General features: G+C 39.3%; 1 protein-coding gene across 7 annotated transcripts in view; it reads right to left on the bottom strand.

Annotated features, from left to right (window-relative positions):
* Positions 1–13,977, bottom strand: part of ODAD2 (outer dynein arm docking complex subunit 2) — a 135,944-nt gene that overhangs the window by 83,450 nt on the left and 38,517 nt on the right. For 6 of the 7 annotated variants that reach the window (XM_016160769.2, XM_016160766.2, XM_016160768.2 and 3 more), the window contains 5 exons: positions 8,443–8,589; positions 7,701–7,910; positions 3,370–3,612; positions 2,933–3,043; positions 710–864 (listed from right to left, as the gene is read on the bottom strand). In XM_016160769.2, coding sequence (XP_016016255.1) covers positions 710–864; positions 2,933–3,043; positions 3,370–3,612; positions 7,701–7,910; positions 8,443–8,589 — 866 coding nt within the window. The remainder of the gene's footprint in view (positions 1–709; positions 865–2,932; positions 3,044–3,369; positions 3,613–7,700; positions 7,911–8,442; positions 8,590–13,977) is intronic. The other variant, XM_016160770.2, reaches the window with a different exon arrangement.

Here is a 13,977-nt window from a genome sequence, read left to right as displayed (position 1 = left end):
TCACTATGCTAAAGGCTATTCCCCCACATTACAGAGACCATTCACACAAACAAAGCCAAATAAACCTATTATGTGTTAAACTGGACATGTGAATTTCTTATTAAAGAAAATCACCACACCGAGACAAGGAAGATTTGCCTCAGAACATCCATCAATGTGAGAACTCTAAAAATAAATGGAGATAAATTTGAATATTAAATTCAATCAGATGGTCATAAAGTTTACAAAGACTTTGAAATTAAATGAAATCACATTTGAAGATGACTGCTCTTTAAGATTAACTGGTTAGTTGGCATTTAGCTCACTCATCTTGTTCATCTTTAGAAAAGGGAGAAAAATGGAACCACTTGTGGATCTCTAAAGATTCAGTGGAAAATTAATCTTCTCACCTTGACAGGTCTCTGCAGGAAGTATCAGAAATACTTCACATTGAAATGGCTCCCCATATGCAAAACAGCTCATTTGGACAGATTATCAGCAAGCCCCAGAGCCCTACTGAGACAGAGAAAACTACTGCCAGGTGGTGGGGTGGGAAATAGTGGCCTTTCATTTCTAAGAATTTAATTCTGCCACCTTTGTCTAAAACGTACATCTATGAAAACTACAGGAGTAACATTAAAATGGACCCTTTCTTACAACAGCATTAAATTACAAGAATGTGTGTTAGTGGCCATATTTTCATTACAGAATGTGGAATGCCTTCTCTTACTTGGTCACATTCTCTTTGCTGATGGAACATTTCCATATTGCCCCTGTGACAGCAGCCAAACGTTTTTTATTGTCGGTGTTATTGAGCAGACTGGCCAGGGGTTTAAGTCCTCCGTGCAGCCTAACCAGGTCACGGGTTTCCTCATCTTCGGCACACTACACAAAAAATCAAATCAGAAGCTGTCAGTGATCAAGGCATACCAAGATCTCCGTGATTATTAAAGAGGCTGCCATTCTAGTAACTATGAAACTTCTTTTCAGGGAGTACCATTTTCTGAAGGCAACTCCAAGTAAAATATAATTCTTCTCTACACTGGCAGCTATCTGATAGTCTCTCTGCTAGGTTTTGGCCATGTCTAGCAGTTTCTGCACACTTAGCAATTTTTTCAAGCCAGCTCTGAGGTAGCCAGGCTTCCACCAAGACAGACAGAGGTTGGTAAGAAATCTAGAATGCCGCATGCATCGATGGAGGATTTCTGCAGTGAAGCAATCGGAGTCGTGGGAAAACATAGTAGATAGATTAGTGACAGGGATTCAGTCAGATCTTTAATGACCCCCAAAATCTAAGAGATAAAGAATTTCCCCCAAAAGAGTTTCTATGTCCAGTGAGTTATATCAATAGCAACTGACATTTTATTCAAACATGTCTATCCATATGTTTGTGTCATCCTTTGAAATAAATATGCACTGCATAGATGATCCCAACTGATCAGCCTTCCCAGGTTATAGAGCAAGATAATGATTTAATACAGGTTAGCTATTATCCTAAGCATACAGCTGGTCTCTGAGGCCACATGATACAGATGCATGTCATACAACATCCATGAGAACTACTAGAGCAAATCCTCATCATAATATACCACAAGGCACCTGCCATGTTTATCTTCCATTTGTGACTTTCTGTTCTGGTTCAGTTACAACTTTTAAAGATGAATCACTATTTCTAACTGACCCTTAATGGTTTCTCATATGGAGCACATATATAAGCCAACACGTATCTTTGTTACGAGCTGAATTACGTGCCCTCAAACTCTTTTTAAGTTGCAGCTCTAACGCCTGTATGTGACCGTATTTGAAAACAGGGTCTTTAAAGAGGTAATTAAGGTTAAACAAGGTCATTGAGATGAGCTCTAAAATCCAATCTGGCTGATGTCCTTATAAGAAGAGGATACTAGGACACAGAGGAAAGATCACGTAAAGACGGAGGGAGAATGACATGGAAATGGCCATTTACAAGCCAAGGGAAGAGTCCTCAGAAGGAATCAGTTCTGTCGACACCTTGATCTAGGACTTCCAGCCTCCAGAACTTCAGGGAAATAAATATCCACCAGGCATTTAAGCCACCAGTGCATGATGTTTTGTTATGGCAGCCGCAGCAAGCTAATACAACCTTCTACTGACATGAACCTCTTCTCTATCTTTTCGATGCACTCTCACTTTGCATATTTTAAAATGCATTTCTCTAGGAAATCTATTCTGATTAGACAGAAGCTGGCTTGGCCAGTAACCAGCCATATACTAATTTATCGAGGCCATCTTTTCTTCCCCTTTACCATTTTAATCTGCTTTCTGGCATACAATAAGTCCTCACCTAACATCATCGACAGGTTCTGTGACCTGAAGTGAAATGCCGTATAACAAAATCAATTTTACCATAGGCTAAGAGTTAAGTTACTACAGCATCTCATCAACATTATAATGAAATAATGTTGAATGAAACAATGTTATTTGAAGATATCCTGCACTATGAAAGTTATAACCCATATTAAGTTAACAAAGATTAAAGTAAATAAATTAAAAAACAGATAAAACAGGAACACACACACACACACTTGCACTCATTCATCCACCTTGTCTTGGTAGGAGATAGATTTTCCAAGACCACTGTGTTTGATTGGGATATATGAAAAGCAATATAGAGGCGTCATACACATATTTAGCTATCTTATACTAACTAAGTCATTTTAGCAGACAAAGATACATGTGTCTTATAGAATTGCAAATAATCAGACAGGTTGAAGCAGGTTGCTCTCTGAAATTTACAGGCATCTGTCACTAGCACAAGACAATAGTTCTCAGACCTATGTGTGCATGAAAATCCCGGGAGGATCTTGGAGAAAATGCAGATTCCTGAGTTCCATCCTAAAGAATGAGGCCTTATGTTTAGAAGCGGTGCCTCCACCTACATGAAGACCACCAGGACTGCGTGGAGGGTCCCCTGTACCTGGTAGATGGCCATGGCGCAATGCTCCTGCAGTTGCTCATTCTCACTATTTAGGTTCTTTACTAGATTTTCAATTATCCTTTCTGCTTTGATTGCAGCTCGGTAGTTTTCCTAGGAATATGAGTTTAAATATTTATTATGTACATAATGTACACACTTAAGTATTTACATTTATTAATAATTACATAAATAAACTTTCTAAGTAAATACATTAAAGCCCAAGGTTAATATAAGGGTATAACAATAAGAGAACTTAGTCAATATGTTCAAAAAAAAAATCACACAGATAACAATTTAATTAATGTGCTATTAGTATTTTGATCTCTTTGTAATGGGATACTGACTTCTTGGTGCGGAAAAATCCTTAGCAGTCATGGTAACTTTACAAACTGTTTTTTGGCTGAGAAAGGCAAGGGAAGCGGAGCTGGCCTGGGTACCTCTGACGCGCATTCTTGCAATGTCCCCACCACCGGAATCAGCATGTTTTCATGAGATGTCTTCAGCAACCGAGCCAGCAAAGGAATGCCCCCCGCCTTGCGGATGGCTTCTTTATTCGCATAGCTCTTACTGCAGCTCCACAGCGCCTGCGCCCCACAGCGGGCCACTTCCACGTCTCTTTCGTCGTATAAACTCGATTGAACAGGCTCTGTGGCGTTCTGTGCACAGTCGAGAAGAGCAACCTACGAGAACAAACATGGCATACGTGGGAATCTTTAAAATAAAAGACTAATCCCACAGCCACAGGATTGCTACCAAGCTCAGCTCAATCAAAAATAAGAATGTTCTTAAAAACTAACGTTCATACTACATGGCAGCCAGTGAAAGCAAAGACAGTATTTTCCTAACGTGGCTCTAACAATTACTTAGATTTGTAAACCGCATCCACAGGCCCGGCATCTCAGCAAAGTAGGCTCCCTAAAGCCATCAGAACTGTCTGATGAGAACTGACTGGCCACACTCTCTTAAAACCCTGACATAACACCCCACCTGCACTATTGAAACCAACCAAGCCTAACGGCACGAATGCCAGGATCCCCTTTTCTTTGGAAAACCAAAGTCACTGGAGACCTTAAAAAAAGACAGTTTATATGGATGTAGCAGTATGCCAGGGGGCCCCAAAGAGGAAATAAAGCAAGCCCCCCAGAACTGTCTGTATCCAACACATGTCTACACCATTCTCCTCTTTCTCTGCGGGCCAAATTCCATGGATACTGCCCACATAATCACGACCACCAATCCCGAGTTTAGAGGGGAGTAGCCCCGACTAAGTAGAGTCTTTGATTCCTAATTTCAAATTCCTGGGAGAGATATGTGGAACCAAGTTGAGTCAAGTGGACGCCTATGGTCTAATTGGTTATGACCCAAAGGAGGACAGGGGTGAGGAGAATTTATCTATCTTCAGGTACCGCAATGTGAGGAAGATATTCTAAAACAATGGGATTGACCACAGGGTAGAGAGACTACAAGTACCTGTGGGCTACAGTTATTCCCTCTTATCTCTATGAAGTTCAAACTCCATAGCTCATCGGATAAGGCCCTGTGTGATCACCGCGGTCCTCCACCTTCACCTCTCACTGTGCAGCCTATCTCTCCCTAGGTCTGGCCACACTAAACCACTTGTAGTTTCTCAACACACAATGTTGTTTCTAGCTCTGGGCCTTTACCAACACGACTCCATCTTCCTGAAATGCCTGTCCCTGGTGTGTCTGCCTGACAAACACCTACTCATCTTTCAAGACTCGGCAAAGGCAACATCTCTTCTTTCCAGTTTCTCTTGACCTTGCTTCCTCAAGTGGGATCGAATGATCACCCCCAACTTTTCTCCTACACTATTCTCAGTATTGACTTCCATGAAATACCTAATACTCCCACCATTACATTTATACTTTTGCTTATATCTCCCTTTCCCCCACCACTGTGAGACTGTGATGTGTCTGTGGTCAGGAACATACATTTAAAAAAATATATTTATTATTATTGCCTACAGTACCTGGTCTTCCTAGGTGGTCTCCCATTCAACTAATGATGGTCCGACCCTGCTTAGCTTCCAAGATCAGACATTGGGCTTGTTCAGGGTGGCCACAGACTATAGACAGTGGCTCCACTGAGGCACAAACCCAGGACCTTGTACGTGTAAAGCAGACATGCTAACCGCTACACTATGGAACCACATCTAGGAACATACTCTTTTTATAATCATAATTCCACCGGCTAGTTCTGTACTTGACACACGTTTCAAGAAATGTTTGAAATGGTCTTCAGTGCAAGTGTCAAGTAAGCTACACATACAGAGGAACATGAACACTGGCCACAGAACTCACAGAGCCGGATCCGGCAATACACCCATGCCTGATGCATTCTCCCTGCCTACTCAGACTTCAGGTCTTCTGCTCTGTCTTCTATCAGGTGTGCCTCTCCAGAGATTGACCTCCATCCAGGTGCTCCAACCTCACTGTGGCCAGTGACCTTCTGCCTGCTCTGATCCTGACTTTGGTGCCCTTGCTCTGATGCCATAAGCAGCCCACTAATCCATCTCTGCATTGGTGATCTCCTTCATTTCCAGTTTTCCCTGGGGACTCTACCATCCACACCCCACTCCCGACATACCTAGCAGACAAAAGTGGATCCCCAATCTCTGTCCTTCTCAGATGTGTTCTCGACCCAACAATTACGAGTTTTTATTAGTCTATTCATTGTTGGTCTTTCCTGTACCTGATTCAGCTATTATTTAGAGTTAAATTAAAATGTGTGTCATTATCGTGACTAAATTAGCGCAACCGTACAAATTCTAGGCCTTCACATGTGATGCATAAAACTCCCCTAAAAACATATTTTAGTTTCACATGACGTTATTCATTCTTATAATTTAATGGGAGTAGTTGCAGTGGACAGCCACAGAACAATGACAATCACAGTAATAATTACCTCTTCCCTCAAAATTTTATTATAAAATTTTGTAAACATATACAAAAGGTGAAAGAATTATATAGCCATTACACAGCAATATCCATACACCCACCAACTAGATTCTATAATTAACATTCTGCCATATTTGTTTTATCACATAGCTAAGCATCATTCATTCATCTATCCATATATAAATCCATCTTAATTTTTAAAGCATGTAATTATCATTTACATTGCTCTACAGATTACAAATGAAAACAAAGAGTCTCAGTAAATTTCTGAACACATTTTACTGTGCATGTATTCACATTATTTTTCCCCTTTTGGGGGGAAAATTTATTTATAGAATTTATCTGATCCAACATCTATTGTATAGATTTAATCTATTGGTTATATTACTTTTAATTTGGAATATTTTCCCTGCCTTTTCCTGTTTTTGTTTTTTATGACCTAGAAATTTCGAAGAGTCCAGGTCAGATCATTTAAAAACTGCCTGAGTCTGAATCTGTCTGATTGTTTCTTCATGGTTGAATTCAGGTTAAACATTTTTGGCCAGAATATTCCACAAAGGGATGCCGTACTTCCCAGTGCGCCCATTAGGAGGCACTTAGTGTCAGTTTATCCTGTTATTGATGATGCTAAATTTGATCACTTTATGATAGCGTACACTAGATTTCCCCACAGGAAAAAAAAATACAACTATCTCTTCTGTTCTTAATAAGTAATTTCATATAATAAGTATGATATTTTGAGACCGTGTGAATATCCTGCTAAATCTGTATTATGATTAACATTTTATATGTGTAAGGAATGGTACTAAATTCTATGGATGACACTAAGATGAATAAGTTAAGTTTCTCATCTTAAGGAACTTAAAATACAGAAGTGGTGACATCCAGTATAGCAGAAGCTGAGAGAGAGACACAGTATCTGTTGATCCTTAGCTAGGAGGTTAGAAGTGCATTTCTATGTTACACTTTATTAAGGTCTTTCCTGCCATGCAAGGGTGTTGAGGAGAGTTTTTTCTTTCAGCGATAGTTATTGAAATAATCTTTTTTTTTCTGATTATAAAAGTAATACTTCTACAACAAACTGGCAAATGTGGTAAAATAGAAAAAAAAATTTGGTAATCACCTCAGATCAAACCCCTGTGAACAATTTTCAATTTTCAATTATTTCAAATGTCTTTTCTGTATTTGTTAGGTAGGTCTTTAAAAATTGAGACCATAGATACCATCAATTTTTAATCCTGTTATGGTTTATATAACATTAAATACACATTTGTTCCTTGTTATTAAATAAACTTCCAAAATACACTAATAGCTGAAAATAGATATTTCTTATAGGTATACTGCAAACTATTTGACTTATTCCATACTGTAAAACGTGCTGTTTTCAGTCGTCGCTCTTAGAAGTAACAATGAGATGAATAAGTATCTGCAGCTCTGTCTCCTTGGGGACAATCCTCATGGTGAGGTCACCACATCAGAGGTCAAGAGCTATCAACCTGCTATGCACTGCACAGGCTCTCACCGCCCATCACCAACACCGCATGCGTGCGTGCGTGCGCACGCACACACACACACAGACAAGTATATCCCCACCAATGTAATAGTAAATGTAAAATTACATCTATTTTTTTTTAAATTTGTATTTCCTTGCAAAATAATGTTGAACATGTTTTTTAGCCACTTGCTAATATAAATATACAAAAATAATTTTCAAGGACATGGTATACCAAAAGACTTTTCCCAGAACACTCCCGTGGTTATTTAATGTCCGGGAGTGGCCAGGCAGGACAGCAGGGAGCCGACATCCCGGTGACAGCTGGTGTGCTGATGACGACGTCGGTGGTACTCACTAGTTTGGTGATGCCCCCATGATGTCTCACTGCCCGCCGGGCTCTTTTAAACTTGGCAACATTCGCAATTGTCTCAGCTGCCAAACATTTCAGACTCTTATGTGGAGAATCAAGTATATTAACCATAATTGGTAAGCCCCCAAGGTCAACAATATTACGTCTGATTTGAGGATTATGACTGATTTCCTTCAGGATTTTTAATGAACCAATCTAAAGGAGAAAAAATGTTACAGATGAATTGAGTGCTTACTACAGAACTTGCGCTTTATTTTTAAAAATTCCAAGTCAACTAGAAATCCTTCCCCAATTCTACTCCCAGGTGTTACACATAGCCTCCGTATTTTCCTTCAATTATATATATATGTGTGTGTGAGTGTGTATATATATATCTGTGTAATATATATATAGTTATATATAAACATATTTTATATATACACACATATATTTTTATATATAAACATATAATTTTATATATGAATATATAAATGAAAATATATCATTTATATGTGTATATATAAATACTCATCATTCAAAAAGCACATACTAAGGAAAAAGAACCAGAAGAGAAAGAAGAAAAGCAGAGAGATGAGAAGAACAGCTGTCAGTAGAAGCAGCAGGTTATCAGTAAGAACAGCACAGAAACAAGAGAATCAGGCAGCAGGCGCGGCAGACACCTAGCACTAAGGAGTGAACCACGAGAAGTAAGAACAAGGTTCCTCACCCACTATGACAAAGCACTCACCTTACATTTGACTTCATCTGTATCAAGTAAATTGATTAAAACTTCAAGGCCTCCAACATCCCTGATTGCCAACTGGCAGGTCTCTTGTGCTAAGTTGAAATCCTTCATTGAACACAATGCAATCACTGTAGCGGTCTGATTTCCTCCCTATGAAGACACAGTGCCACAGACAGATTAAATAGGATCACCCTCCCATAGAAATGTACTAAGCCATTATAAATCCATGAACTGGGAAATGTATCTCCCCATACACACGGCACATTACACTTTATTCAAGTTCTCCGTGTGGGTTATAATGTGTTAAATGAATCGTGTGGAGCTAAAGTATAAGAAAGCTGTACAGAGCGTCATAAAACATTATTCCAATAAAGAGTCAACATTTAAAGATGGTCGGTCTGCTTTAAGCAGCTACAACATGAGGCAGTCTTAGTGTATTAAATAGAGTCAAGGGGCCAGCCTTGAGAGAGCCACTGAGGAATGTAAGTTTTACGCAGAGGTGACAAGTGGTCCCTACAGTTCTCGCCCACTGTACTGCGGCATGCAAATCATGTCTGAAAATTCTTCTTACAGATGTACATATGTTCTTATATTTGTATGTATGTGCATGCACATGTATGTTCTTACAGATGCAGGTATCATCTTATGTGCATATGTATGTATATGTGTGCTCTTACAAATGTACATGTGTTCTTAGCATGAACGCATGTACATATGTTCTTATGAATGTATGTATGTTTGGAACAGGGAAAACCTGGAAGAAGGGAAACCATGTGGGAGGCAGTGAAACAATCCATACTGAAGCCAAGGGAAAGTGGAGTAAGGGCTGTAGGGGGTGTGAAAGATGAGGCTATTCCGTTAAGATCTGGAGATGATGTGGTGGAAGGCTGAAGAGGAGGAAAATAAAGCTTCACTGCCATGAGCGAACTGCTGGCCCAAATGCGAGAAATACTCACGTGAATCAATGTTTACCTAATCACCGCATGTAAAGAACAGTGCGGAACTGCTCCTTCAAGGTAAAACAATCTGAGAGAGTTTTTAAAATTTAATGATTGATCAGTGAAACTGCCCTGCCAGGAAATTAAAATCAGAATTCAGGGCACGAATTCGTAAGCAATGGCCACTGATCATTAATACCTTGAAAATCTTCTGAAGAACATGGCGTAGTACATATTACTTCTACTGCTGTTAAGACTAGCTGGCGAATAAGAGTTCCAGTATAAGCACTAAAATAGTTCATAAGGCACAAAAGCAATATTTCTAATGTAGCTAAGAATAAACTATTTTTGTAAAATGTGGTCATAAAAGAGTCTTGTCTCGGATTTCTACCTCAAAACATAGGACCAAGGGCATAAAAAAAAAAAAATAGACTTTCTCTTTTTTGAGGGAAGATGTCGATAAATTGTTTATTTGCATTTGCTAATCATTACTTTATATTGCCATATCCATTATATATGTGTACATATAGATAACATACAGACTTAGCACAAAAAATGGAAATGATATTCAAGCTGCCCATCCCCCTCCATAGCATGTACTCAAATCCTCTTGTGAATTGAATACAATATGTTACTTTTCAAATAAGACACTGAAATGGGATTCGTAGAAGGTGAGCAGCAAAAGTGAAATTGGAAAGGTTTAGACTTCGGCCTTCCCTCTCCTTTCCAGAAAATTCCCTCCAGATCTCTAAAACTGTTATGAACCACTATCCTGTGGTGACACCACTGACAATTTCTGTATTTCTGTTAAATTAATTTTATATTAATTTTCCTTCTGGATTATCCAGACTGTCCTCTATGTTCGAAATTAAGTTTAGAATGACAATAGCCTTAATTTTATTATTTACATTTAAAGTAAGTTTTATTCCTGCAGTTCTTAGTGTCCTTTTCTTAGTATTAGGAGAGATTTTAACAGCACTAACTTTCCTACAGTTGGTTTTGAAACATAAAATAATAAGCCCTCTATGTATTAGTCAGTTTCATAAACTCCCTCATGGGGGGGGGGCACAGGACCCCCACATGCTAGCATTTCTGATGCCTCTTCTAGAAAAAAAGATGGCAGATATTTTGTAAACCATAAAGAAGAATCTAAATGTTACCCATCGTTAATTAAACAATGAAGAATAAAGAAAAGCAAGTAAAAAACAAAATGATTCATTAAACGAATCATTTTTCTGAATTTAAATAGTTAAAAGGAGGTAGAAATTTCCTGTGGGGTACCTGAAGGAACTAACCCAGGTTCCGGCATTTAAAAGGTTGAAAATGCAAACCCAGAGCTTCAAGTAGAGCGAGTGCCTTAGGCAGTGGCTTCAGGGTCAAGCTTGGCTAGAAAGCGAGATGTCGGACAGCCATGTCATGCCTGAGTCAAGCCTAGAGTTCCCATGCCACAGGCCCAGCTCCTTAAAGAAGAGTGTACTGTCCCAACATTCAGTTGTACATGATCAAGGACCTTCCTGACTGCTATTCTTGCATTTTATTTTCTTTGGTAGCAATTTTACCCTTATACACTCAGCACAATCATCGCTTCCTATTTCATTTTAAGGTCTCTCAATTTTTCTCTTTCTGTAGACTATGTCTATCCTTGGAGCTTTATTTCATTGTTTACACTACGACCGATGACCTCAATTTTTTAACAGTCATGCACTTGCAGCGGATGCTCAAAAGGTAAGATTCTGTATTTTTCTGAATTATCTCTAGGCCCGTTTTGAAGCCAAAGGATGGAAAATTTACATTTATCATTAAGAAGTTAGATCCTGATAGAAAAAAAAAAAGAATTCTGTAAATTAAGAGCTTTTCTGAAAATCTGGAAACATATTCATAAGCTTGAGGGATTTTTTTTTTAGAACAGTTTTATATTAGGGAAAGTTAGTTTTTCCACATTTCAGGATTTAGTTCTACCCTTGTCACTGACCACACTCCCCGAAGGATTATAAATCTTTCAGAATGAATACCAGAGGATGGGAGCCAAAATATTCAACATACAGAGCCTCAAATGTTAGCCAATTGCTATCCTTTAAATACCAGCTATGTCAAAAAACTTTCAAATGTTCGTTCTCCTTTCCCAGATGCCATAAACATCTAACCGTGGAGAAGCAGTGCAAATACACTCCTTTTTTAATTAAATCTCCCTGGAGAATGTAATTAATTGCCCATCTTTATTTTCTCATTTTATAATGCATTTGTATTTGTGAGGTTTTTAAGAGCTGGAGAAAACATAGTAAAATGTTATTTTACAAGCTTCTGAAGGGTTTTTGAAGAATGCTTCCAATAAGCTTTTCCATTCCTTAAATTAATGCAATTCTTTTGCTAGTTGTCTTCCTGCCCCTGCTTCTTCTCAGACATCTCCTGGCTCTGCCCACCTTCAGATATTTTGCAGCTCACATTCCCTTTTATGACCAGGAGGCATTTGTTCATGTGCATAATCAGTTTTTAAACACGCAAAGGTTAAATGAATGATGCTTTCTCTTACTTTTCTCAAAATTTCTTTTTGAAAGACAAGATGAACAGAGGATATTTTTCTAAATAATGTTATTCATTGTTTTAAATAAAATCTTTGAAATAAAAATGTATTACATTATTTGGTATACAGAGCAATACCCACTCCCAAACCCCCTTACTGCTTGATAAGGAATAAATATTTACTAAGTTTAGATGAAGAATGTATCCAAGATCAAATCAGGAAGCAAGCTGCCTCAAATCATTTTTATGCTCTTCCACTCGACAAATTTACACACTAACTAGTCACTGAGTTCAACGCTAGGCCCCTGGGACATCCAGGTAAATAGAAACAGACATGGTCTTTGTCTTTATGGAGCTTACAGTTTAGCGAAGAAGAAAGATTTTCATTTTTTTTTTAAGCCCATTCAAATACATGAAAACTATGCAAAGGGCTATAAGGGAGAAGGGCATGGGGCGACAAAGGCCCACAATAGGGCCTTTAACCAGGCCAGGGGCATTAGGGAAGTTCTGCCCGAGGACCTTATGTTTGGACTGAGGTCTGGACAAAGAGTAGGAGCTCTTCCTGATGGAGCAGGGAACTGATGGAAGGCCCAGCAGTCGGCAGAAACAGTACGGGCAAAGCCCTACAGTGACGTGGAGCATGGCGTGTGGAAGACCTAAAGGCAGCCAGTGCGGCTGAGACCCAGACAGTGGGTGGCAGGGTGACCCAAGACAACCAGGGTGGGCAATGCGCCCTGCTGGGCCCATCGGCAGGGTTGAGAATTTTAATCTTTGTTGAAGATTGACAGGAAAGAGTCAAGGGCAGTTGTTTTTCTGGGGAGAGGGAGGGGAAAGACTAACATGAACTGAGTATATTTTTAAAAGACCGTTCTGTTGAAGAGGCCCCTGGCTGGAAGGGGCAAGCGTGGACATCAGGTTACTGCAGCTACGCAGAGAAGGGGATAAAGAAGGGGGTGACTCGGATCCGGAGGCCGATGTGATTTAGTGTGTGTCAGAAAGAATTCGAGGAACTTGGTTCAGAAAAGGATACTACAAAGCTAGTAGATGGAACTGATGGGCAGCACACTCATAGGGACAGGAAGTCACAGCCTGCTGTCAGAGCCCCACGTGACGACAGCGAGACAAAGCAGCAGGCAGAGGAGCGACTCGGAACACAGGCCTCTCTTTTCCTGTCCCCCAGTGTCTGCAATCAAGAGTCGGCAGGCAAAACCTGGTGAGGTGACACAACCATCACGCAGCCATCCAGCTGGCTTTCTATGTTCTTAGCATATTTTCCTCCGAACACGCCACTCAGAGAGCAAGCAAAGCGAGTGCCTGCCAGTGACTGTCTGTTAATGACGATGCAGGGCCTGGCACCCGCCATGGAGCTTTGGCTTACAGGTGCTCATCACCTCCCGAGGTCAGAAACGGCGAACAGTCAGTGCTCAGAGTGAGTGGCACATGGCCACGTAAGTCAAGGCGGTAAAATATATTGCCTTGCCTTCTGTTTATTTGCAAAACGATTTTATACCGATGATTCAACGCTCATAAACCTAAGGCTCAAGAGATGAGACTCAGAGAACTCCAGGAAGGAAAATGAGAAAAGACTGTTCCAGGAGAAAAAAGGAATTTGACTCAGACTGTTATATTACAGGCTTGCTGAGAATTCTTATTCAGAATAGACGGAGGACGATGCAAGGTTTCCCTACACATTCTTTTTCAATAGCCATGGAACATTGACAGACATTGACAACTTATTGGAATATTCTAGTTATTACAATGAGAAAAAATCTGTACCAAATATAACTGTCTTCCTAAAAAGAGTAGAAGAATGAACTGGACAATTATGATAATTACTAAAAATAGCTCAGTCGAGTGGCTAGATACAAGGACAACATTCAAAAAAATAAGTAACTTTCCATACACTAAGAATAACAAATAGAAATGTATAATCTGAAAATGTTCCCATGACAATATCAGCAAAATAATAACAAAAATCTCACAAGAAATGGAAATATATGGGAAAAAAAGCAATTAAGTTTTTACTAAAGTATGCAAAGAATTAAATAAATAAATGGTTATACTATTTTCCTAAATAGGA

The sequence above is a fragment of the Rousettus aegyptiacus genome, unplaced genomic scaffold (assembly GCF_014176215.1).
Source record: "Rousettus aegyptiacus isolate mRouAeg1 unplaced genomic scaffold, mRouAeg1.p scaffold_m13_p_10, whole genome shotgun sequence".
NCBI classification, from domain to species: Eukaryota; Metazoa; Chordata; class Mammalia; order Chiroptera; family Pteropodidae; genus Rousettus; species Rousettus aegyptiacus.
The sequence above is the reverse complement of the archived record's forward strand: the minus strand, read 5'-3'. Positions and strand labels throughout refer to the sequence as shown.